The sequence below is a fragment of the Pteronotus mesoamericanus genome, unplaced genomic scaffold, assembly GCF_021234165.1.
Source record: "Pteronotus mesoamericanus isolate MK-2021 breed Mesoamerican mustached bat unplaced genomic scaffold, CSHL_Meso_final contig_101, whole genome shotgun sequence".
Lineage (NCBI taxonomy): Eukaryota > Metazoa > Chordata > Mammalia > Chiroptera > Mormoopidae > Pteronotus > Pteronotus mesoamericanus.
The window spans coordinates 11,705,650-11,732,955 of NW_026555001.1; the positions used below are offsets into that span (position 1 = coordinate 11,705,650).

The 27,306-nt window shown below is 35.8% G+C and overlaps 1 protein-coding gene across 1 annotated transcript in view; it reads right to left on the minus strand.

Moving 5' to 3' along the window:
* Window positions 1–20,860, minus strand: part of SLC30A6 (solute carrier family 30 member 6) — a 33,551-nt gene extending 12,691 nt beyond the window's left edge. Inside the window, exons 1-10 of the mRNA XM_054568155.1 lie at window positions 20,796–20,860; window positions 16,702–16,788; window positions 10,878–10,962; window positions 9,929–9,971; window positions 8,479–8,544; window positions 5,924–6,004; window positions 5,417–5,452; window positions 4,607–4,701; window positions 1,952–2,000; window positions 1,518–1,637 (exon numbers count right to left, since the gene is read on the minus strand). Of these exons, the coding sequence (XP_054424130.1) occupies window positions 1,518–1,637; window positions 1,952–2,000; window positions 4,607–4,701; window positions 5,417–5,452; window positions 5,924–6,004; window positions 8,479–8,544; window positions 9,929–9,971; window positions 10,878–10,962; window positions 16,702–16,788; window positions 20,796–20,798 (665 nt within the window). The 5' untranslated portion in view covers window positions 20,799–20,860. The remainder of the gene's footprint in view (window positions 1–1,517; window positions 1,638–1,951; window positions 2,001–4,606; window positions 4,702–5,416; window positions 5,453–5,923; window positions 6,005–8,478; window positions 8,545–9,928; window positions 9,972–10,877; window positions 10,963–16,701; window positions 16,789–20,795) is intronic.
* Window positions 20,861–27,306: the final 6,446 nt, after the last annotated feature.

A 27,306-nucleotide genomic window follows, 5' to 3' on the forward strand; every position in this document is an offset into this window, starting at 1 on the left:
CTAAACTGCATTCCTGTGCCCACATAAGGCATGCCTCTATGTATTGACTACAGCAGTATTTCAAAAAGTGTTTGGAACATTTCTTTAAATTATGTACAACCCAAAACGTTGGTGTTTTGTATAAGTCACAAGTGCAACATTCCTTAATTCTTTCTGTTATTTGTCACAATTGTTATTTAAAGAACCAATTATGTATTGCAGGAAAACATTATGACCTTTCCTATTAGTTTAAATAAACTCCAAGATAATTGGACTTCTAAAGCAAAGAAAAAAAAAAAACCAACACACAAAAAAAAAACCAGTTCAGAGAGATGGACGGCTGGTAAGGTTAATAGGGGCTTTATCATACAAATGACTTCTAATTTTTTTAAAAATTCAAAGGGAGGATTTTGAAACAGGAAAATATTATGTTTGGACTTGCAATTTTGAATGATCACATTTGTAGGAAAATAGAGGGTAAGCAGAGAGGTGTGTGAGAATGAAAAAGAAAAAGACCCAAGACTATTCTAATTAGGCCAAGGAAATGATGATAAAGGTCTCAATTTGGGAAGTAGCAATGAGAATGAGGGGACAGATAATAAATATTTTTAAAACACCCTAAACAATACTATATATGATAAGATTATTTATAATAGCCAAGACATGGAAACAGGAATATTCAGCCATTTAGGGGGAAAAAAAAAAAAAGGAAACCCTGCCATTTGTAACAATGGGGATGGACCCTGAGGGCATCATACTAAGTAATGTAAGTCAGAGAAAGATAAACACTGTATGAGCTCATTACTATCTGGAATCTAAAAAAGTCAAACTCATAAGAAACAGAGAACAGACCGGTGGCGGCCTGAAGCAGGAGTGTGGGGCGGGGGAAACGGGAAAGGTGATGAAAGGGAGAGAGGAAAATAGGCTCCACTGAAGTGGACATGAATAGAAGTCATTAAGATATGTCTTTTGAATTCGGTATAGATCCAGGCTAGAAATAAAGGTTTTGGATATATACAGAAGTAGTAAATAAAAAGGAATAATTGTATGTGATCTCTTAGGAGAGTAAATGAAACAGCAAAAAGAATAATTTAAGCACAGATTTCAATTAACACTAATATTTAAAGGGCAGGCAGTCAAAGAATTATATGTCATAAAATGTTAAGCTTAGAGCAGCTGTAAAGTCTATTTCCTAAAAGGCTTGCTATTTTGAATTGCTTCACACCTACTTCCTCTTCTCTTCCCTCTCTCAGGTATAGCAAGCTGTTGCTTATTTCTCTTTTACTGTCCTCTTCCGTTTCACTCATCAGGTCAGCATATGGGAATTAATTTGACATTATAGATTGTAGTGAAAAATACTTATTGAATACAACCCCCTTTCTTTTTTCAGATGAAGACACTTGAAGACAAGACATGACCAAAGTTACGCAGGTCATAAGCAAACATGCTATAAGCTTAACCCTCATCCATCCCGCTGATGCCCTTAATGGGCAGGCCCCAGGAATAGAAACACTTGACAGAGACAAAAAAATACTTACTTAATTTCAATTAGCATATATGTAATACAGAGAGCAAATGCTCCAGCAAGATCAATCAGGACAAATGGATTCATTCGGGGAAGGAAGATACTGCTCAGTCCTGGAATAATTCCACACACACTATGAGTAAAACAAACAAAAATAGTATTTGTCAGCAGAACTCATGTGATACTGATGAAAATCTTGTAAAGGGTGACTTGTATTTTAGTATTATATAACTTTTAAAGAAAACAAAGAGGATTTGGCAACAAAGTTCTAAAGGTCTTTTTTGTATCATGAATTAAAAAGAAAAAGGAGAGGAAGAATAAGAATCTGATTTGTGAGATTCATGTTTTAACCTCAGCAATAAATTGTGTAAGTTCCCATGACACATGCATCTCTTGTGAATTCCTTTAAAATCACGTATAAAATCACGAAATCCCGTAACATCTTACCTTCGACTAAGATCTGCTACATGTTCTTGAAGCCAACTCGTACTAGCAGCTTTAAGAAGAAAAGACTTAAATTATCTATTTCGGAGAAAAAAATCACTACCAGAAATACTTGATTTCTTTAATTTTCAAAAAAGTTTGGCAACAATCCACATAACATTACAAAAGGACGTTACCCCTCAAATATAGAACTTTTTCATTTTTTATGCCTTTTAGATATTAAAGCAAAACGTTTCAACAATATATAGTTGACCTGAAGTAATTAGTGAACTTATACTTATCATTTTTACTATTCACTTGAAGTTTTAAAGGCTCTTTTACTGTAAAGCAGAGCTCCCTAACCAGTGTGCTGAGAATGGTTACGTACAACAATTATCAATTCCTTCAGCTCTCAGAAAGGCCAGGTGGGACCTGGCTACATCCAAAGACCCCTACTAGTTAACTGGCCCTGGACAAGTAGCCTCCAGGCTCAAGTGTCCTTTTATATTTATCCTAGAGTGCTGGGAATATTCATTTTTTTAATGTGTACTTTGATTAAAAAAAAAAATCTACAAGACTTACACAGAAGCCAGGAGAGTAGAACAGCTAAGAGTAGCCTCAGGTGCCAGAATACCTGACTTCAGATTCCATCTCTGCCCTTAACTGGGTGTGGCCTGGAGCAACTGACTTAATGTGTCAGTGCTTCAGTGTAAAATGGGGATAATAAAATCATTTTCCTCATATGGTTATAGGGAGAATTAAATGGGTGAGTCTATGTAAAGCATTTAGCACAATGCCTGGCAGATACTATTCTGCACTCAAATTTCAGCTAATGTCACAAATCTTACGTTTCTGGGAACTTTCATTTCCAACTAATGAAATACAAACTAAATAACCTTTCTGGAACTAAATTTTGCAGAATATATCAAAGCCTTTAAAAATCTTGTATTTTCAAACCATATCTAATTTCTCCTCTGGGAAATTATCCTAAAGGAGAATCATAAATCCATACAAGAAATTTAACACAAAGAAGCTGATAGAGGATTACCTGCAAAAAAGCTGGAAGTGTATAAGAATAAACTAATGTTTAAAAATATTCATATGACAAAATATTATGAAAGCACTTTTTTCTTTTTAACAGGAGAAAAATGAAAGTTTAATACATGTGCACGGGGAATTCACACAGATTCAGTAAATCCATGGAAATTCTAAACATAGCAATGCAACACTGGGTATATAAAACATTTTTGGACAAAGTAGAAAGGGGGAAAATGGGGTATTACATTTCAGAAGTGAGAATGGGCACTCTACAGGTAGTTGAGGAAGAGCAGAACATACCTGCTAGGTAAATCCTTGCTAGGCAACTTTGAAACAATGAGACACAGAGGGTATTTAGCTACAAAACTTCTGGCCTGAGTCCTTCTTATTTACCCTACTCAATTCAAATTAGACTAAAGTGACATCCTAAACTCTCCTTCTGAAAGTAGGTTTCTCAGTCTGAATCTTTAAGGCAGGAAAGGGGTAGGGGTCAAAGGTTCTTTCTGAGTCTTTTTGTTTCTTAAATAGGTTAAATCAATGTCCCAAAAAGCAGGGAAGCATTTTTTTTGAAGAGTATTTAATGAGGTAATCCTACAGATACTGTTAACGGGAGGAAATGACATCAAGTTGTAAATCTACAGAATATTAAGTATGCAAACCTATGCATATGCGCATAAAAAAAATAAAAGGGTAAAATAGGTTATCACATGTTATTTCAGGGGCATGATAGTATCAGTGTTCTTTTTCTTCTTTTATCTTTCTGATCTTTACAGAGAGATATTGTTTCTAAATCTCTGCATCTTAAAAATTTCTGGCGTGAGAATTATACTATTTTAATAACACAAATTTTTTCAAAATAATTCTGGTCATCACAGTGTCATTTAAATTTTCGAGTTCATGCAGTCAATTCTTAACTCTCACCCATACAAATATAACTCCTATTTCACAACACTCATGAAGTTGTTTAAACTTGAATGGGCATTTCGAAGAGTTTTCTTCTCTTGACTGCCCTGGTGTTCAAGTCTGTGAGACCTAAAAAGAGCCTTTACTATCTCTGCTTCAAAATGTAGGCCTGTGCCCACAACCCACTTTTGTTTCTACCTCACTTCTTCATCAATCAGTGGTTAACCCTTTGTGGGTTAGACCTCTGCAGTAAAAAAATCAGTCTGTATTTTTAAAGACTTGAAAATAAAAGAATACTTCAAAAGAAAAAAGTTTCACTACTTTCAAATACATGCCCACCCACCATAGCCAAATAGAAGTACCTGGGAACTTATTTAACAGAATTCAATTATTTTCAACGAACACATCAACTATTCTAACTATCCTGATGCTTCTAAAATGCTTGCAATAGCCTTTTTGAAGGTAGGTTATCCATCTAAAATCTCATCTGTGATATTTGGTAAATGTAATTTTTCATCTGATTTAATTTGTCAGTCTTACCTGTTTTTAACTAATAAAGCTTGAACTAATTAGATTTTGTTTTTTACCTGTCTCCTCAAAGACTCTGAAAGCCTTTGGAGTAGTTCTCTTTTCTCTTTGAAGTATATTTTCTCATTAATTTATAAGTTAATGAAATAAACAAAAGACTTGTTTTTATGAGAGATTAATTAAATTTTTTATTAATGACAAAATACATACCTTCAGAGACATAAGCAAAAGGTTTATTCCGAATAGAAAGCATTGTGAACAGGTTGAAAGAAAGAGCCACAAAAGTACCGACTAATAATCTTCCCCTACAAAAGAACAACAGTAACATTCAGCATTTTTTTTTCTTGACATTATCAACATGTGATTTCAGCGTGCAGAGAGACCAAGAAAGAGAAGGGAAGGCAGAGTGGTCTGCTTCTATGATTTGGCATCAGCAGAGCCAGAATCTGAACTTAGTGTCTAGCCCTGTAACCCATGTCCTGTCTTCTGTTGCTCCACCTTCCACAGGACAAAAAAAGACTCTTAGCCTTAACATTACCTTTCTCCAGGTAACTGCTGTTATAAATTTGTATAAATGCTAATGGTATTTGGTTTATAGTACACTGGACAGGTCAGAATGTCCTGAGTTAAACAGACCAAATTAGGTGAAGTCCATCCAGTTGGCAACTATATGGAAGATAATAACAATCCCATCTTTTCTGCAGGTGCTACTAAAAGATTTTAAGAATCAAATTCTAAATTATAGAAGAGCAAATGGGGCTGGCTCAGTGTGTTGACCTGGGCCTGGAAACGAGGGACCTGAAGCCAGGGCAGAGAAGCCTTCACCTGCAGCGTAAGGGAACATACCAGGATGAAGAGGAGTCTTGGGATTTGGAGATTTTGTTTGTGAAATATCGCTGAAATGCATACTGCCGCAACTCTGATGTTGGCCAAAGTAGTAGGTATTTAATAACACACCACTTAAGTCTTGGAACTAAACTTAACAGTGATTAGATGCTATGTCAAAAGCGAAAATCTTACGTGTGTATCTCGGGCTGCTCCAAAAAGCGTTCTGCACTAAACGAAAGAAATATGTATTAAATAAGTCCTATAAGTTATAAAATTAAAAAGTTTTATTAAACATATAGTTAATTTAAAAAATTCACAAAATCTTTAATATCACCAGCTGTTGGTTATCAGCAGTGATAAGGTAAGGAAACTCACAGATTATCCTTGATGTTAATGTTAATCTTTCTCTACCAAACTCGTTTCAATGGGTTTGTAGTACTGAGCATTACAGCATATCTCACTAAATCCCTTTCACTCATACCTACCTATAATTGGATTTAGTAGCTTCAAAGAAGGTAATAAAATGGGATGAAAAAAAGGGAGAAAAGTCTGAAATATGAAGAAGTTGTACTATCAAAACTCCAGCACTGCTCTTAAGTTGTGTACCCTACAAACCAAATTCTCTCACTGAATTCTTTCTGTTCCCAAAGGTGGTACTGGTGGAATTTAGAATGACAGTAACATCATATACAAATGTACCTTGCTTTTAATATAAAGAGAGCTCCCAACTGTGCCAACACTGTGGAGGCAAATACAGCCAGGACTTCTAATCTTTCGAATCTGAAAACAGAAAGTTCACTAGATCAGCATAATTCTTTCAATCCACAAACCAATACTTATAGAACACAGTTAGATTCACTTATTCACTCACTCAATATACACATGTGCTTACTATAAGCCAAACATTGTTAGAACAGAATATGGAGTTTCTAGAATGAACATCACAGATTAAAAAGAATGTTTTTTTATGCAACATATATTCCCAGGGACCCACATATGGCTCTTATTTTTCTAATAGTAATTATTATCTAATTAACAGATAACATTTCATTGACTCAAATTGTGTTAGATACTGGCAAAAGGGCTTAACATATTACTTCATTTAAATCTCCCAACACCTTATGAGGGTTACTTTGTCCACTTAAAAAGAGAGAGATAACAAACTTAAAACACAAAGAGAAAAATTAACTTTAGAGCCAGACATCTAGCAAAAAAAAAAGAAAAAAAAGATGGGGTAAAGAACATTTGAGGCAGAGAGAAGAGCTTGTACAAAGGCCTTAATCCAGGAATGAGATGTGTTCGAATTACACAAAGACAGTGTGGTACTGAAGGCATGTGAGTGATTAAGGAGGCACGGTCCAGCTCATATATTTGTAAATTAGGGAAAGGGGTCAGGGCTTTATTCTAAGTATGATGGGAAACAACCGGATGGTTTTGAGGAGGACGGTGATGGCATGATTTAGGTTTAGAAAGGAAAACCTCTAATTTATGGAGAAATGGACTATAGGGTAAGAGGAGAAGCATGGGGGCCAGTTAGGATGATGACTATTGGTTAAGGCAAGAACTGATTAGGATGATACTATTGCAGATAGAAATGGGGGCCGAGCAGACTCTGGATGTGTTTTAGTTTACCTCTGACATAACCTGCTGATGAACAGAGGAGGATAGTGAGAGAATAATCCAAGGATAATGTCTAGAATTTTCTGCTTTAGCAACTGAGTGTTGGTGTATTTCCTAAGATGGAAAAACTGAAGAGAAACAGGTTTTCGGGGTAGAAAACAAGAATTCTGGCTTGAGCCCAAGATGCTAATTAGACATCTCCGTGAAGCTGTCAAGAAGGTAGTCTAAAATGAAAACAGGTCTCAGAGCTGAAAAACTAGATTTTGGAAATACTAAATATAGATATTTCAAGCTATGTGACTGATTACAATTACATTTGAATGCTTAATTTTATTGTTTAATTGCTCCCTCCTTTACCATTCACTGTAAGCAAGAGGGCCAAAATGGAAGCTGTCATGTCCTTGCTTGACCTTGTCTCCTGGCCACAGTAACTGATTCAAAGACTAGCACCTGCTACAACCTGGACAGATCAACTGTTCTTTCTCATGTTTTTCTGAACCACAGCTAAGGAAGTCTTTTCCTTTCTCGGATGAAGGTAAAAAGGTATGAGTTAAGGTCTGGCTGGGAGTTATCATTTCAGGAGAGTGGAAGAAAGTGCGCTGAGAAACCGAGCATGAAATGCAGAGAAAAGCGGGCCTGAGAAGTAAGAGAAAGACAATGTCCTGAGGATTCTAGACACTATTCCAGTTAGCTCAGTCTTCCCTCATTGTGGTTACTCAACTACCACAGTCCCCACTTTTTTCCCCAAACTAGTTCTGAGTTGGATTTGTCACTTAAAAACTGGAAGCCTTGACACAGAGTCACAGATTCTCACATACAGAGATCTGTACCTGACAACTGATTGTCACAGTAACAGTCCAACACTATCAAATTTCAGCGACACTTACATCTTCATTTTGCATTAACATCTAATGTTTACCTTGTCCCACAGTTTAAGTTAAAAAAAAAATCCAAAAAACAAACAAAGGATTCTCCTAAATTTTGTTCAAGAAACATAATCCCAATGAATGGCATGGTGCAGAAGAAGGGTACGTTTAGTCCAGGAGTTTCTTCAGCAATGTAAAATTCTTTCAAGTTGTTTCCTTGAAGCTGAAAGGAACTCACAGTTTTCTAGTACATGTCTTTAAATACCTCTAATACAAAAGACTATCTTTCAACTCTCAGTATTTTCTAAAACTACAGAAACATAAATCTCAAATTCCTTGTTAGTCCATTGCTATAAAAAATCCAGTCTTAAAGTAAAAGTCCATCTCTACCACTGCATTTATGTTAAGATATATCAATTTACTTTAACATCTAGAAGATACACTTACATGAAAATTCTCTGTATTTTCTATAAAATGAGATTCCCAAAACACGAAAGAACTTAATTTGAAATTATTATGTTAATGTTTGTTTTATAAAATAGAAAATAACATAATGTGGACATTTTATTTTAGTATGACAAATGTAAATATTCATGTTTCTTATCTAAATCCACTTGGAAGTTCCTTTTCTATTTACTTTCACTATTTGATTATCCCACTAATCAGGCATTTGTTTTCTAGAACTACTCTGGCCAGCTCTTTATTGCCTTATATAATTATTACTTTCATTGCAATAAGTAAGCAGAAAATAAACTAATTTGAACTTACCCAAATGAATAGACAGGGCTAGGTTTCCTCATCATTACCCAGTAACTTATTAAACACGTCATTAAACTAAGCAAAAAGGAAAATAAATTTAGCATTAGATCTACAGCTAGAAGAAAACACGGAGGAAGAAATTAAGTTTTCAGAATTCCTAAGATGCTGAAAGTTATCAGTATTTATTCAGAATAAATTAACAATAACTTACGTAATAATTTATAATCTATTTACAATGAGCATCCTAATATGTGACAGTTTCAACATGTGTAGAAGCTGAAAAAGGTTGTGATATATCATCAGGTTGGTTAAACAGGACCTAAACACATACTTTCTCTGCTCAGTGAGTTATCCACCCTAACTAGTTTCCATAACTGAGCATGCAAAAAATGACAGTAATAATAATGTAATCTATTTCATTCTCGGCACAGACAGTAAAATTTAACTTTCTTAAACTTTATTTAATCTTTGATAAAAGTTAAGTTAAATATTCATACACCTTGACAACATTCGGGATGGGATAAAATTATGTTCATTTTTTAAGTATAGTGGAAATTCATTCTAAAATTACATGTGAAATTCAGGTAATTCAATTCAGATGGTTTTAGGCCAATCAAGTAATTTAATTATGTGATTAATGTAAAGACATCCTTATGAAATACTCATATCATGGATCTTGAAGATATCAAGGTATTTTGCAACATTTACATGGAAATATGAAAAACCCCATGAAGCAAGGAGGCAATAGGTTGTCTCCCTAGTTCACAATTACTCATTTCTTAGCTACTTAGCCCCTCATTTGTTTCTCCATCAACAGTTACAGTGGGAACTGGTATGTTCTTTTTAATTTTTAAAAAATTACTTATTTTAAAGAGAGGGAGGGGAGGGAGAAGCATTGATTTATTGTTCTACTTATGCATGCATTTATTGGTTGATCTGTTTTTTAAAACTGTATTTTTTAAAAAATCCTCACCTGAGGATATGTTTATTGATTTCAGAGAGACAGGAAGGGAGTGGGAAGAGAGAGAAACATCAATCAATTGCCTCTAATATGTGTGACTGGGGATCAAACCCACGACCTTTTGGGTGTACAGAACATTTCAACCAACCCAGCAGGGCCATTGGTTGATTCTTGTATGTGGCCTGACTGAGGATCAAACTCACAGCCTTGGCATTGACATGTTGTTATGTGACCCTGCTCCCTTGCCACAGCTGACTCTCCCACAGGTAGGCCCTTGAAGCATTTGACCTAATGCCTGGATATTATCTGTTCTGTTGCTACGTAAATGGAGTACTTTCTTCCAGTATATATGTTAATTTATTGTTTATATATGTATCCTATATTGGTAATTTTACTTGTTTCACAGATTACTTTCCTTTAAGCCAAACAAGCTTCATAAATTCAGTGCAACAAATTCTTTATTAGCTTTAAAACATTAGGATATTTTTAAAAACTTACCTAAATAGATCAAAAATGGTCAGGTAAGTATAGGCAGTTAAAGCTGCAAAACAGATTGATTAAAATATTACTGAATCCATTCTTAGGAAATATAGCAAATCACCAAAATTGTTCACACCAGTGGTATCCATTACAAAAAAAAAAAAAAAATCACGGGTTAACCTCATATGTTGGCAATTATCCAGTAAATCTGATTAACATACATAGTCAAAGTTGGTTAGTACAAAAGCTTCCTTTAGAACCTGATTTCTCCATTGGAAAAATAACTTGGTGTGTGCTCAAAAGACCTGTTACAATATATCTGAATACTATTTTAAATAGATTTTTTGAATAGCAGGATGAAAATAGTGGTATAGCCCTGACTGGTGTGGCACAGTGGGTTGGGTGTCATCCCATAAACTGAAAGGTCACCGGTTCAATTCCCAGTCAGGGCACATGCCTGGATTGTGGGCCAGGTCATGAAAGAGGCAACAGATTCTCATACACACCAATTTTTCCATAAATAAATAAATAAATAAATAAATAAATAAATAAATAAATATCTTTTTAAAAATAGTGGTTACATAAAAATATAAGAGGTCCAGCCACAATAAAAATATTACATATTTCCCTTTTCAAAAAAATCCAATAAAACTCAAAATTCTACTTATAAACTGTATAAACTGAATTTCTAATATATCATATTAAGGACTCTCAGTTTTTCAAATAGGTTTAAAGTTGTTTTTTTTTAAAATAATAGCTCATTAAAAAAAAAAAAAGCCTAATAATTGAGCCAAACTTTATATATAGTTTCAAGGCACTTTTCAAATAGATTTTTCTCATTTAAATCTTTTGAGTTACATTTCAGAAAAATATATTCTAGGTAAAGGAAGCTGTACCTTTATTAAAAATCAGAGTAATAAAAGTGAAACTAATAACTAACACAATAAAAATAAGAACAGTGACATACCTATACTGTTAGTGGAACTGCACCACATAAGCAGGAGGCCAGTACATGTTAAGTTTATTGCACCAAAGAGCAGTATCTTCCAGGACTGTGAAAATGAAAATCATTCTTATCTGCACAGTGCTGATAAACCTCACCGAATCTGTTTGAGCTGCTTTAATCTATATTTTAATATTCAAAGGAATAAGTATAACGTTCTTCAAAAAGTCAAAGTATCACATTTTCTAAGGTTACCAAAATTATTATCAAACAATGTGTTATTATAATATACAAATGTAAAAGAATAGTTCTGGAAAGGGAATTACTCAAGAGAAAATAAATTCTGACACATGAACACAAATATCACTTTGTCTCCATAAAAAATGTACACAGAGACAATGATAAAGCAAATGGGGCAAAAATGTAAGCAATCGGTGAATCTAAAGTTACCTTTCCCCCTCTCCAAAAGGACGGTACTTGGTTATTTACCAAATAAGCCATATGCAACAGGACCACATAAGAGGGAAAGATTACCATGGCCTAGAAGTTCATAGAACAAAGGGGACCTGAGATACACCTTGAAAACAGCTAGGAATTAGAGGAAGGAGGCAGGGTATTCTAAAAATAAAGGAAGAGATCAAGTGAAGCGTGTATTTTTGTTCCACTCCACTCCCTACAAGGGAGACCTATGACTGTTTGAGAGTAGAGGTGAAAGATATTAGTGAAAAGGCAGTTATTTGAAGGCCTTAAAATTCAACAGATAAAATTGCAAAGGTCAAATGTGATATGGGATAACAACATTTTAGAACACAGATGGAAGGTATAGGTTTAGAAAAGAAGAACAACACCTTTGAGAAAGGTGAGAAGGGTAAGAAAGTGACTGAAGGGACGGAGAAACTATGAGGCAGAATGAAGCGACAGTGAAGCGGCACAGAGCTAACAGCCTCTAAATCTCCAGAACAGCAGCAGCAAGGCCATTTTCTAAAATTAAGGGATATGGTAAAGTAGGACTGGAACCTTAAATCCAGAGAAAATCTGCAGAAGCTGTTATGGTGAGATACTACTGAATCATCAAAGAGGAGTACAAGAATTAGCAGCATGAATTTATGATAGCCACCGTTCCGGAACTTCCTCTACACTCAGGATCAAAACCAGAGAAGCAGGTGAGGTAAGGACAGATATTAGAGACCTGAGAGCTGATATAACAGGTTAATGGGACAAGGGACTCTAATACTAGTGAGGACAGAAATGAAACAAGTGAACATGAGGCCAAGCCAGGACAGGGATTCAAAAACAGTCAGAAAGGGAGGATTAAGCATACAATTTGAAAATGATACTCTCTGCAGCTCTACTGCTAAATCAACAAATATTAGACAACCTGTGTTTTAATACACACTCTTCTAGGCACTGGACATACAGTGGTAAGTAAAACATGAATCTTATAATCCAGGCAGGGTGATTGACAATAAAAGATATATAAGATCAGGTGGTGAGAAGTGCAAGGAAGAAAAAATAAAGTATGGTAAGAACACAGTAATGGGAGATATAGAACAGTTGCTATTCTAGATAGGATGATCACAAAAGACCTCTTTGGTAACACGTGACCAGAAATGTTAAAGAGGCAAAGATTCTAAGCATGCAGGCACGTGGGAGAGAAAATGGAAACCACAGTGCAAATACCCTGACATAGAATAGTACCTGGCTGAGGACAGCTAGCTGAGACAAGTGAGAGAGAGTCTGAAGCTACATCAAGCAGTGTTTTGTAAGCCACGAAAAGAATAGGAATTTATTCCAGATGAGATGGAAAGTGAACTAGCTTTCAATTTTTAAAAGATTATTTTGTTTTCTCTATGTATATAATATACTGCATGGGGCAAGGATGGAAATAGAAGGACCTTCTAGAATGTGATTACAATAATGCATGTGAAAAATGATGGTGGTTTTGTAGGTGGTAAAAAGGTATTAGAGGAGGCAGATTCTGGGTATTATATTGAAGATAGAGCTGGAAAGATTTACTTTAAAAATGGATGTGAGATGTGAGGAAAAGAGAGGGGTAAGAATGACTCCAAGGTTTCTGGCCTGAGCATTTGGAAGAATAGAGTGGCCATTTAGTAAAGAGAGACAGAAAATCAAAATTTAAGTTTGACAATACTAAAGTTGAGAAACCTATTATATATCCAAGTGGAAATGTTGAGAGGATCATTATATACAGGACTCTAGAGGCAACAGAGAAGTTAGGGATTGATATAAAATGGGGGTATCAGCATGTGGCAGTGATAACATCACCTAGGTGTATCAACACCTAGGCTCTTTGTAAACAACAAAGGCTCTAAGCACTGAGAACTCCAAAACTTAAGGAATCAAACAGATGAAAGTGACAAAGAAGACTAAAAGATAATGGCCAAGTTAGTAGGAAGAAAACCAAGAGTAGTGTTTCAGAGTCCAAATGAATGAAGGAAGCACTTTAAGGAGGAAGCGACCAAATTTTGTTAAATGTTGTTGAAAGTCCACTAAGATGGGAAATGGTAATGACTAATGATTTTGGCAACACTGAGGTTAGTACTTTGCGGTAGAAGTTTCTGTGGATTAATGGGGACTAGAGTCAGACTCGTATATATTTAAAAGAGAAAGAGAGAAGGGAAAGTGAACAAAGAGAGTAAAGACAATTCTTTTAAGTAGTTTTGGTATAAAAGGAAGCAAAGAAAAGCATCAGTAGCTGAGAGTAGAATATATAACATGTAATTTAGTGCAAGAAAGAGAAGAATGGTGCAAAAAGGATCAATGATGCAAGAGACAAAGGGAACAATTACAGGAACACTGTCTTTGACAGGCAACAAGTAGAGGGACTGGCTGTATAAAGCAGACCAGGCAGTTCATTCATAGAAACAGGACAGAAGACCATAGGCATGTTAAGGATGTGGGAGTTTTCTTCTGATTACTTTTTTCCCCATACTGAAACACAAGGCTAGAGTGAGGGTGAACAAATTTTTGGAAGTTTTGAGGACAGAAGTGCAAGAAAATTGTATGAAATAGTCATTTAGGAAAATGGGAAACTGAATGAAATAAGAAAATATAGTCTAGGCAGCACAAATGGAATGCTTGATCATAAATTTATTTATTTTTTTAAAAAGAATATATTTATTTATTTGTAGAGAGAGGGGAAGGGAGGGAAAAAGAGAAGGAGAGAAACATCAATTGGTTGCCTCTCATACGACTGAGACTAAACCCACAACCCAGGCATGTATCCTGACCAGGAATTGAACAGGCAACCTTTTCCTTTGCAAGATGATGACCAACCAACTGAGCTACACCAGTCAGGACTTGATCATGATTTTAAAGTAAGACCAGTCAGCATGGTTTTTGTGTTTCTTTCAGGGTACATTAAGTTGCTTGGGTGTACGTCAGTTACAGAGAGTGAAAAGAAAGTGAACTTAAGGATTTTCCAGGGGCATATGATAGGCAGTATGATAGAAGTAAAGCAGAAAAGAACTGAAGTCATATGCAAGCAAATGATAATGATGCACCATAGAATCTAAATTGTGTAAGTAAGCAAATGATGATAAGGGAGGTGAAAAACAGTAAAACTATGGTGGAGTCAATAGGTTGGAGGTTCTAGTAACACTGAAGAAATACTGGAGTTGAGATAATGGAAGGAGTTAACGGGAAAGTCAAGTGATAATGACTAATGAGTGAAGTGCCTGAAACTGAAATAATGGGAAGTTAGATTGCAGTTATTATAAATGATAAGGACCACAGAAGTGAATGGCGGGGAAGGATGAGGGACGAGATTATTTTTGGTGAGGAAGTAAGAAACTGAGAGTTACGAGAATCTTCCACAGGAATAGGAAATCATCAAGAACTAAGACAGAAGTAGTAGTGAAGAGAGATAAGAGAGCTATATCTCTTAAGACTTAACTTATGATCGAGATTATCTATACAACTCAGGATTCCTGTATCAGTTTTGCTCCTACTACTTATTCTGTAGTATACTGGGCTTCAGTAAAGTACACCATTAAAGAATTCACTTCTGCAATAGAGTTACTTCCCACCAACATCATAGAGCTATCTATCTGTTCTCAAGAGATCAGCCTAAATGGACTAGCTACACAAGAAGCAGATGAATTCCTATCCTTGGCTCTTGAAATTTAACATTCAGGGCATGATATTTCCAAATACTACGATTACCGAGTTCTAACTATATTCAAAGGTTTTAGAAGCAGGAGATATAGTGGTAAAGAAGAGAAGTCTCTAAAATAGTATCACAATGCAAGGCCAGTATCATTACTACTACTTACTATATTCTATTGAAGCTGGATTTATTTAAAAACCATCAAATATATATTGGGTGCTTATTTTGTACTTTTATTAAAAAGTGACCAAAAAGGACAGAGTCACTGCCCTTAGGGAGCTTATAGTATAATTAAGGCAAGAATGAGAACAGTGAACAACGAACAATAACTAAAAGGTCAACGTTAATACCAAAAAGGACACCAATTACATTTTTTTATTTATGATCTTAAAGCATATTTTCTCTGCCTACATTAAAAATGAGAAAACAGACCTGGATGGTGTGGCTCAGTGGACTGAGTGCTGGCCTGTGAACCAAAGGGTCGCTGGCCTGGATTGTAGGCCAGGTCCCCAGCAGGGGCTGTGAGAGAAGCAACCACACATTGATGTTTCTCTCCCTCTCTACCGTCCTTTCCCCTCTCTCTAAAAATAAATAAATAAAATCTTTTAAGAAAAAATGAGAAAATATGACTTCAGATTACATCCATTTATTTTTCCAAAAAAATTACTAACATAAGGCAATCACAAAATAATTTTTCTGCAAGGCTCTTAAAAAAAAAAAAAAAAAAAAAGACTCTTTAAAGTTAAAATAAAAACTAACCAAAGCCTACCTTCTTCCCAAGCAAAACAACTGTCGAAGTACTAAAATTGTACATTAAAAAATTATCCCCCATACCCAAAGAGGACCACAGCAAGGCATATCATAATTAAAATGCCAAAGGTTTAAGATAAGGAGAGAATCTTAAAAGCAGCAAGAGAAAAGCAGTTAGTTACCTGCAAAGGAGTTCCCATAAGACTGTCAGCTGATTTCTCAAAAGAATCCTTGCAGGTAAGAAGGAACTGGCAAGAAGTATTCAAAGTGATAAAAAGCAAGGACCTACAGCCTAGATTATTTTACCCAGCAAAGCTATCATTTAGAATGGAAGGGCAGATAAAGTGCTTCTGAGATAAAGTAAAGTTATAGGACTTCATCACGACCAAACCATTATTATATGAAATGTTAAAGGGACTTATTTAAGAAAAAGAAGATCAAAACTATGAACATTAAAATGACAACAAACTTACAACTATCAACAACTGAATCTAAAAAATAAAAACAAAAATGAAATAAGCAAACAACCATAACAGAAAAAGAACCATGGATATGGGGATCATTTGGAAGGTTGTCAGCTGGGAGGGGAAGGGGAAGAAAGGGGAAAACGGTGGAGGGATCAAGAAGCATAACTGGTAGGAACTAAATAGACAGGGGGAGGTTAAGAATAGTATAGGAAAGGGAAAAGCCAAAGAACTTACATGCATGATCCATGGACATGAACTAAGCAGGGCGTGGGGATTGCTGGCGGGAAGGGAGGTACCAGGCGGAGGAGGGCAAAGGGAAAAAAAATTGGGACAACTATAACAGCATAATCAATAAAACACACTTTAAAAAATTATCCAACATAAAACGAAAACAGTGTGGTGGGATTGAGAGTCATTTCTATTTGCCTTAAAAATTACCTTTTTTCCCAACACCACGTTTGTGCAGTAATTAAAATAACGTTAAAGAATAAAAATAACTTACCCTTCGGTCAGCTGCAACAAGTCTAAATTCCTGTAATAACTTGCCAAAAAAAGATCTTTGTGGTTTTCGAAAGAGATGAATTGTCCCCTTTAAAACAAACAAAAATACACAAATCAGTATTAAAGTATCTATTCTTCACAGTTCCTGTAATATAGTAATAACTAACATTTATTAAATGCCCAGTATATGCCAAACACTTATCCTGGACACTTTACATATATTTATCTATTTAATTCTCATAATAATCCTAGAAGATAGAAAGTTTTCCAAGGGCACAATGTTAGTAAATGGCTATGCAGAAATTCAAGCCCAACCATTTTAGCTCCAGACCACACTTTGTTTTTAAATGGATAAGGCAATTCTGAACCAGAAAGGCAAAGTTTGTTAAATAGCCCTACTGGAAAGAAAATATTACAATATACCTGATCAAAGCTTTATATATGAAAGGTCTGATAACTGTTACATAATAAAGCTTCTGAAGTTCTCTTAGGCATTCAAAGTACCTGACTTTGTGGCTCCTGCCAGTACAAGGTATGGAGATGGCAGAGAAAGGGCCTGGCAGCAGGGTTACCAATGAGAGAAGAGAAGGAGTGGTGACTGGAATGGGATTTACTACTCAAGGTCAGGAAACCACGTGGCAAAGCCTTAGCATAAAGAGTTCAAGCACATATGGAAAATCAGCTTACAATTGTGGCAATATTCAACATCAGTGGGATATTCAACATCAGTGGGAGAAAACATGAGTGATTCAGCAAGTAATGTTTGGAAAAAGGTAAAACTGGATCCTTACTATAGTGCTTATTCTAATTTTTTATCATTGTAGAATTAAAATATACTAGAGAGTACTTAAAGAAACTAAGAATGTATAACTTTATAATCTTGGAGTTGGAGAAGTAGTCTTGGACATAAAACCAAGAAGCTACAAAGGAAAAAATGATCAATTTTACTATATACTTTCACATTGGGAAGACAACACCCTAAAACACAAAAACCCTGGAAAGATAAGCTGTGGGGAAAAAATCAAAAGCAAAGTGATTGTCTCTAGAGGAAAAAATCCTTCGTAACTTTTAATGGTCACATAACTTTATTGCTAAGTACCACATATGGGTTTTAGGTTTAACAAAATACCTTCCTAGATGGTAAAGGTCACAATCGCTTTAACAATAGTACTACACTTCTACCTCACTAAAATTGTTCAATTTGACTCAAACACTCAAGTTCCCCAGAAAGCAGTGAACTGGTTATTAGATTAAAAATGTGAAAAACTTAAAAAGATCCAATTCAAGCAGAGGCATAATTTTCCTACAGTTAGCATCTAGGAACATCTCAGTAGTTATAAAAAGGTACATCTTATTTCTTCCAAGCTTAAACATGTCACTGGTTGCAGTGTTGAGACTCAGAAGGCAGAATATAAGGTTGAGTACTAGAAGTCTGGGATTAGAAAAATAACAGAAAGTTGAGCATTGTCGAGGTCAAATAATGGCTATAATGGCTACATGGGGACTCATATTTTCTCTTTTATGTATGTTTGCAATTTTCCATAATAAAAAAGTAATAAAGCAAAAAAACCCCCCACCAACTTTAAAATGTAAAAATTAAGCATCAGAAAAAGTGTTACTTTTTTGGCATCCAAATTACCACCAGGGCGTTTTGTGAAAACCTAAGGCTCTAAGCCAATTCAGTGGAAAAGAAACAACATACTATTTTCCTTTGTGATGGTAATAAATGTTAGTATTAATTAGTACACTCTATTCTTAAAGAACACTGATATTTTGGTTCCAAAGACAATTCTGCTTCCTACTGTTACCACTGGATACCTTTTAACTTCAGCCTACTTTCAATTATTTGTTAAGTTTCAAGTTAAGACAATAAGGGGTTTCTAAAAGGCAGGGGGCCATTCTAACACCAATCTGATATTGAAAATAAAACAAAAATCCTAACATTCATGTTACTCTTTCCAAAATTATATTGACTCTCCATTGCTATTACGATGAACTCAAAATTTTATAATCTCGAAGTCAAAATTTTCAATGATTTAACCTGTTTCTTTTTGGTTTTATCTCTTGCTCTAGGATAGGAATCAACTCCAACTAGACTGGTATACCTGTGTCTGATGAGTATGACTCTCTAGAGTGCAAAGGCCAGACTTTCTACCCCAAGCTCTTAATAGCCTGTAACACTAAGCAAGCTACCTGAGTAATGAATAGTAGATTAACAGTATCAGAGTAGGTCAGGAAGTACTCACTTGCATGTTTCACTTCCTACATGAAGCATTCCTAGGTTATTTCAAACTATAGTGTTTTTCTAAATGCTTACTTTGTAACCTAATCATGGGATACCCTTCATCTCATCATCTTGGAAGTCAATTTTTCAGTAACGCCACTAATGACAAGGGTTATAATTCCTTTACATTTTCTTAGATAGCACTGTGCTTTGCATACATATTCTTAAACAATACGTAATAGGGAACTCATAAAATCTTTCTTCCCAAAAATTTAAAAAATAAACCTGAAATGCGCCCATTTCCCTATATTGCTGTATCAAGCATAAAAATTTAGTGTCATAGTTATTTACTCAGTGTTTTATAAAACAAATATTTATTGAAAACTTCCTCTGGACCAGGCTCTGTACAAGGCTCTGGGAATAACAGTGAAAACATAGGTCCTGCTCTCAAAGAGCTTACAGTCTAGGAAGTGAGAAAGTACAATAAATACCCAATTTTAACATAGTCTGGTTAAGGGTTATAGATATGACTGGTATAAAGCCCCAAGTTATCCTGGAAACATAAAGGAGGCACCTAACATGATCTTGACACATGGCAGAAAGGCTCATGAAAGAGAAGAAAGAACACGTAAGGGTTATACTGATAAGGAGATGGAGAACGACTTTGGCAGATAAAATAGCATGTACAAATTAGGTGCAAAGGCCTAATTGCTGAAGCAGATCTGCTAGCTACTCACTCTGCCTGGAATATGAATGTATGAATGTGTAGAAAGAGGCTGTAAAGATAAGTTTCACTACAGATGGCTTTGTAGACCATGCTAAACAGGACTTTATCCTGAGGACTACAGAAAAAAACTGAACTTTAAGCATGGGAGTGGCAGAGTCAAGTTTTATAAATTTAACTCTGGCTGCACAATAGTGAATGTTTTGAAGAAGAGCGTAACCAGAGGCCAAAAGGTAACCTTTACCCACTTTCTGTGCATAAGGACGGATTACAGAAAATTTACAAAAGATAGAGCATGTGAATAACATTTTTCCAACCATATACGTTCAAGGAAAAAATTTTAAGAGTGACAATGACTTAGGCACAGAAATGTGGTCCTTTCCCCACATACAGGTTACCTACATCCATTATTATTATTACTTTTTTAATAAAATGATCTGTACTTTTTTGACACTGAAATCACAACCAACTGCTTATTTTAGATAAAATCCAGAGAACTATATCCTTGATTTCTACAAGCATAAAATGACAAATCCCTAACAAAATTTAGGTTTCATACCACATCACCCAGGTCGTAAGGTACAGCGGGACTCTACAATCACAAAATAAAGCAGCCATAAGATGCTCTACCAACACCTTGACTTTCTCCAGTCACTGGCTTTCTGAAAGTTGCTGGCTAATCAGGCTATCTGGCACTCAATGAAGAAGTCAAGTTGCAGAGTGTGTGTCCGCCTCAATACCCTACTCGTAAACCCTCTTTATTAACGGCAGCGTTAGCGTCGCTGCTATAAACATTACTATTACGGTCGTTGCTGCTGTGCACTTGTTTTCAGATGTTGCTGTAGCCGCTGATGCCGGCAAAGGCTTAATGTCTATAGGAAGGAATCTCGGCCGGGGGAAGCCATCAACTCGCCTGAGCTAAAAGCTCGGCCAGGAGCGGGCCCGGGATCACGGCCGGCAAAGGAACAAGATGAGGATCAGAGCTCTGGGGGAGATCTTTCGGTTTCCAGCCGCTTCTCCCGCGGGGACCCGAGCACCACTCCGACGACCCCTCCTCTGGACAGCTCAGGCATTTCAAGGCCGCTTCCGGACAAGAGAGTACGAGACATTACCTACCACAGAAACCCTCAAGCCCCGGCCAACTCACCATGATAAGGAGAAGCACATCTCCCGCCGGAAAACGCTGGGGGAGCTGGCGTTTCCCTAGAGCGGAAGGGGTGGAGGATCAGAGGCCGATTGGTTGCTAGCGACACGCGAGCGGAAGTGCTTACCCTGGCCGCCTGATGCCGCCCCTTTTCCCGGCCGCCCTTGCATCCGGTAGAGGCGAAGGAACCTGCTACCATGACTTGGACCCTTTCAAAAAGCGAGTGAAGAGTTAAGGTCGGAAGCAACCAGTTCCAAATCACAGGTTGCATTTAGTCGTCGTTCTGTTTAATCCTTTCAGGATGGAACGTTGATTTTCATGACCCTGCCACTTTTGAAAATTTACTTGCCAGTTATATTGTAGAATGCATCTTTGAGAGGAGCATTACAGAGATGATACAGTGTTTTTCTCATTGACCCTATTACGTGAAATTTGCCTCATTAATAACTTTGATCATTAGATTAAGGTGGCATCTTCCAGATTTTTCCACTATAAAAACTCCCCCTTTCTAAGTAATGTTTTGTGGGGATGCACTTTGAAACCATGTAAATACCTCATTTTACATCACACTTCAATTTGTTACTTTATCTATTATCTATACATTGTATTTACATAGCCATATGGTTATTTCATGATGGGTTATAATCCATTACTATAATTACTTATTTTGATGTTCAAATTTGTCTAGCGGGAGCCACTCCAATCAATGACTCATCCTCAACCAGCCTTTGAGCACTTTCTTATTTTCTGGTACAAGGTATTCTGGGCTCATTTTGTATGGTAAAAGTAAGTTGACTGTTCTTTGTATGGAAAATAATACAATCATAAGTAAAAATAAAAGAAGAAACTCCCTGGCCAGGTAGCTCAGTTGTTTGGAGCATGGTCCCCACAGGCTAAGGTTGCAGGTTCCATCCCCATCAGGGCACATAGAGTCAACCAGTGAACGGACAGCAGGTTCATGATTTGTTCTTTCCTCTCTCTCCTTTTCTCTAAAATCATTAAATACAATTTTTTTAAAGAATAAACTTTTGCATATTCACAACTGTGTATCTACTTTTGCCCACCACTGTATGTTCTCTGCCCCAATCCTGGAATTGGCCGTATCACACCTGGTTCCTTTAGTGGATGTTGTGGACTGAATTCCTGCATCCCTCTAATATTCTTATGCTGAAGCCTACATCCCAGTGTGATAGTATTTGGACGTGGGATCTTTGGGAGATAATTAGGGCTGGCTCAGGTCAAGGAGACCCTAATGATGGGATTAGTGACCTAAGAAGAGGCACTAGGATAATTTCTGTCTTTCCACCATGTGAGGATATAGTGAGAGGGTGGCTGTTTGCAAGCCAGTGAGAGCTCGCACCAGAAACCAAACAGACCAGCACTTGTACCTTGGATTTGGCCACCGTTCTGAATTGTGAAAATAAATTTCTTGTCCAAGCCACTCAGTCTATGGTATTTTTGTTAGGGCAGCCCAGGTAGACTAAAATTCTGATACCAAGAAGTGAGATGCTGCTTTAAAAAACCACATAGAGCCCTAGCTGGTGTGGCTCAGTAGACTGAGTACCGGCCTGCAAACCAAAGGGTCACTGGTTTGACTCCCAGTGTAGGACACATGCCTGCGTTGCAGGCCAGGTCCCCAGCAGGGGGGATGTGAAATGCAACCACACATTGATGGTTCTCTCCCTCTCCTTTCTCCTCTATAAAAGTAAATAAATAAAATCTTAAAAAAAAAACAAAACCCAAAACCACCTCCAGACAATAAGGAACTTGAAGGCAAGACATAGGTGTTATGTGTGCACGTTGTTTTGGGGGGTGTAACTGCTCCCAGGAGTCTCAATGGAGAGAACTAGGGAATATATGTATGTGGACACACACTCATGTACATTCACATACTTCTACATTTCACCTATTTTTATGTATCTTAAATCATGAATTCATACTCTTAAATTCAATTCCAACCCAACCCCACAGGTTTCACTCTAGTTTTTGCCCTTTCTGTATCCATAGCCCTTCTGTATTCATCATTACTTTCTCTGACAGTGAGAAATCTGGCTCCACTGTGGTAAGTGTATTAACTTGTTTGATGAGGTATCCTGCATGTAACCAACCTTCCATCTTTGCTGACACCTTTCCCCACGCAGGCACTCACCTCTCCAAGCCTGTGTGCTTATTCTTCGTTCCAGGCTGCCTCTGCTCACCATGTGACTAACACTCTCATGGTCCACATGTCCACTTTATCCTCTGCGATTGTCTTGAACCACTATGAAGAAAAGGATTGTAATAGCAGACCTAATACTGCTATTCTTTCTAAAGTCTTGCTTGTGAAGTTGGCCTTTGGCTGGCATCTGGTCACTCGGACTTAGGGGAACTTTCCCACCGTTCCCTGATAGAGCTGTTCTGTGGCCTAACACAGGCTTAACCCTTTCATATGCTGTCATAAATTGATGCTGAAGGAATTAAGTACACACTGTCTAATTCCATTGGGAGGATTCTAAGAGGCTGGTGCTTGGTTTCTTCTGGACTTTGAGATTACAATATGCTTCCTTAATCAGTCTATTTTACCTTAATGGCATACCACTTTCTGTATAATAGTATTTCAATATAATTCCATTTACTGTCTGCTCATGTCCTTCCTGCTTTTTTGTACTCTATTTTACTTCTACATATAAATACCACACATTGTACTTTTTAAAATTTAATCTTTGATATATACTTTTCCCATTACCATTTAGGCCCTTTATATTGCCCTCCCCCTGCACGTTTAAAAACAGCCAATATTCAGATAAAATTAAGACAAAAAATCGTTTGTATTTACTGATATATATCATTTCCAAAGTTCTTAATTCCTTCCTAAAGATACAAGTTCCTACTGAGGATCATTTTCCATCAGCTGATGAATTTCTTAAGATATTTCTTATGTGAGGCTGCTAGCAACATTATTTTTAGTTTTCATGTATCTGAAACAGCTTTTGCCTTCATATTTTTTAAAATATGAAATGTTAGGTTTTTATACTTTAAAGATATCATTCTACTATTTCCTGGATTCCATTATTTTTGAGGAAGTTAGCGACACTTACTATTTTAATGTAATGTCATGTCCCTTCCCTTTTATTTTTTGCAATACACTGTAACCAGATGAGATCTTTGTTGTATTTATTCTGCTTGGGGACCACTGACCTTCTTAAATTTGTAAGTTGGTACCTTTCAACATTAATAGGAAATTTTCTGTTATTACTGTTTTACATATTCCTTATGTCCCATTCTCTTTCTTTCCTTTCCTTCTGTAGCCAAATTAGATACATTAGACTGATATTGTTCCACTGGTCTCAAACCCCCACTCTTTCTTTTCTCTCTCTCTATGCTTCAATTTGATAATTGCATTGGCTGTCTTCCAATACAGTAGATTGCTTTGTCCAATTTACTGTTGAACCCATCCAGTGAAATTTGTAGTTTCAGATACTATTTTTCATTTTAGATTTTTATTTTTCATTGCCAACTTTGTCTTAGTTTCTTTGCTGAGAATCCAAATCAGTTCATTTCTCATCTTTTCCTATAAATTCTTTAACATATTTTAAAGCTGTTTTAAAATAATTTTCTGATAATTCTAATATATGGGTTACCTGTACATCTGCTTCTATATTTTCTATTGATCATGGTTCATATTATTTTTGTGTTCTTGGTAATTGTTTATTGTGTATTGGACTTTGTGGCTGATATATCCTCAAGGCTGGATTCTGTTTTCTTCTAAAGAATGTTGTGTTTTGTTCTGGCTACCTGTTAAATTACTGATGGATAACTTGGATGCTATGAAAGCTTGATTTTAAGCTTTAGAATTTGAGTTCCAAACTCTACTACGCTAGCAGTTGCTACCTCTACTCAGATCCTTAGACTGCATCTATTGCTTTCTGCTGGGTTCCTCTGAACGTCACACTGCACAGGGACAATTTGAAAGGAATCTGTAGACAGATTTGGGGGCTTAGATATTTGAGGCACTCCACTTTTCAAGGCTTTCCTCCCAATTTCCAGCTGTTCTGGAAGCCCCTAATGACTCCTCAGCCAAGCAAGACTGTCATACTCTGCTTGAATTCCATGTCCAAGCACACAGCACAAACTGGAAATTTCCTTCTGGGTAAAAGCTAGTAAATGTGAATCTTTTCTAGAATATTACTTTTTGCAGCTGTTGCCGTTTACCCCCTAGAGACTTCCAATCATTTTTATATTTTATTCAGAGTTTCCAATTGCTCTTGGCAAGACAGTCCCACACAAGCTACTCCTTCATTACCATACTGCAACCTCTGAAATCTCAAAACGGTTCAAATAAAAAAAATTAAAGGCAAAATAAAGTTTATACTTTATTTCCAGTCCACTAGGATAAATCCCACTTTATGCAAATGAACCTTCATTTCTTGTGAAGTACAAAAGACCAGATTAAAATTGAGACACGCATTTAAAGTAAAATCCTTTGACTCAGAGTCCAAAACCAAACTGTAAATGATTCATTCTACCAAAAGAATTAGTTTTTGTACAAAATATAAAGACTTTTACACTATAAACAAAAGCTGCTGTATATTTACTTAAATTAGAATTCTAGCATCTGCTTTTCCTCCAATTCATCCCAAGAAAACAACATATTTGCAAGTCAGAAATTTGAAAACCTCAATGGGCAAACTGTCTTAGAATAAGCTTCACACCTTTAAAATATCTTGAAAGAGAGTGTCAATTCTTTCCCTTGGTTAAGGGTCCAGTACATCAGTAAGTTCTAATTTAGTTTACAAAACTCTGCCATGTTAACATGAAGAGAACGCTAAACTTTAATGTTTAAGCATTACCTTTAGGAAGCTATATGACACAGAGCTCAATGCAAAAATCTAAAAGGTTACAATCTAAGTCTAATATTAATTCGAAAACCTCAGCAACCTCTATGTTGAAAATGACCAAACCGACCCCTTACACCTCCTTATATTATCACTATCCTGTTTTCATGGCCCTTCTATGAAAGAAACACAGCTTAAAATAAAACTTGGTCATAGTAAGTCATAGGAAATAGTTCTCCAGCACTAAGCTCAACCTCAGACCCGATGGGGTGAGTAAAATCACTTCTATACATGGATGGATAGTCATACATCTGACTCAATGTTTATGACAATATTAACTTGACTTTTATATATTTTAATATTTTGAAATCTGCTACTTAAAAACTTTCCCAATTAAATGTAGTGAGCTACATTAAATTATTCCAGATAGAATTATGATAATTTTAAAGATATTTTAAAAGTTGAGCTTGAAGCATATAGACCTTTAATATGACTAACCAGTTATCCAAGTATCAATAATGTTAATCTTTTTCTAAATAAAAATACAAAGTGAAATTTTGAGCTTTATTGAATATGTGTTAATTTGGGATGTTTCAAATTCTTGTCAATCATGTATATTTTATCATCTTGATTATCAATATTTTATAATTGATGTTTTAATGTTTGAGATCTTTAAAAGATACTACTCAGGACTTAAAATATGCATGGTTTTGGCTTAAAATTTTTTCTATTTATCTCACCCCTAATTTTTCTTATCCAGGGAGTTCAAAAGTCATGAGTAGAAGAGACATGATTTAAATTATGTCTACAAAACCCATATGATGTTAAAAACCATACATCTGTATTTACGTAAATCTTTAACAACAGCAAGAGTAAAATTAAGAATGTTTGTCTTCATTATAAAATTTTCATCGAGTAGGGGCAAGGTTTTAATTTTAATGTGTTCTCTCAAAACCAAACATACTTCCTAAATGAAAAATCTTTGTTTCTATTATAAAACTATTCTTTCCACCCATGACATTTTACATAAAAGCACCAAAGAAAATTTCTGTAAACAAACTTTTAACCAGTAAACTAAGGGCAAATATCCATTTGCCTTTATTACAATATTTAAAAGGCAATGATATGAGTCTCTACTTACTACATGACATTTGTATAATAAAAATTCAGGCATACTTATACAAACAAGAAACAGAGTTACTGTACATTTGGGGGGGACAAAAGGCAGATTAACAGACTACAACCTGTTAACAAAGTGAGCACAAGAAACCTATAAAATGTATGCAATTTATAAAAATTCAGTAATTTTTAAAGTTTCATTGAAGGGATTAATCATTATTAAGAATAAAAGATGGTAGATCCACGGGCTTATCATTATCCTGTAAACAGTAAGAAAGTAATAAGCAATAAATTAGAAATGTCTTAGTTTCCAGTACTTCCCTTTTCTTGCACAGGATCCACTTTTACAGCTGTTAAAATTGGCTTTCTTAAATATTAGAATAATTCTAGCAGAAAATAAATTCCATTCGAATAAGTTAACAGTCTACAATAGAATTTCTGACGAATATATTAGGAAAAAAAATACTGCAATCACATGAGAATTGATCTACATGTTGTATGTCAGAGTAACTCAAAACTTCCAAATTTCTCCTCTATTTTACTAGACTTGTTTTGTTGCTATCATACTGCTTTCTAATTTG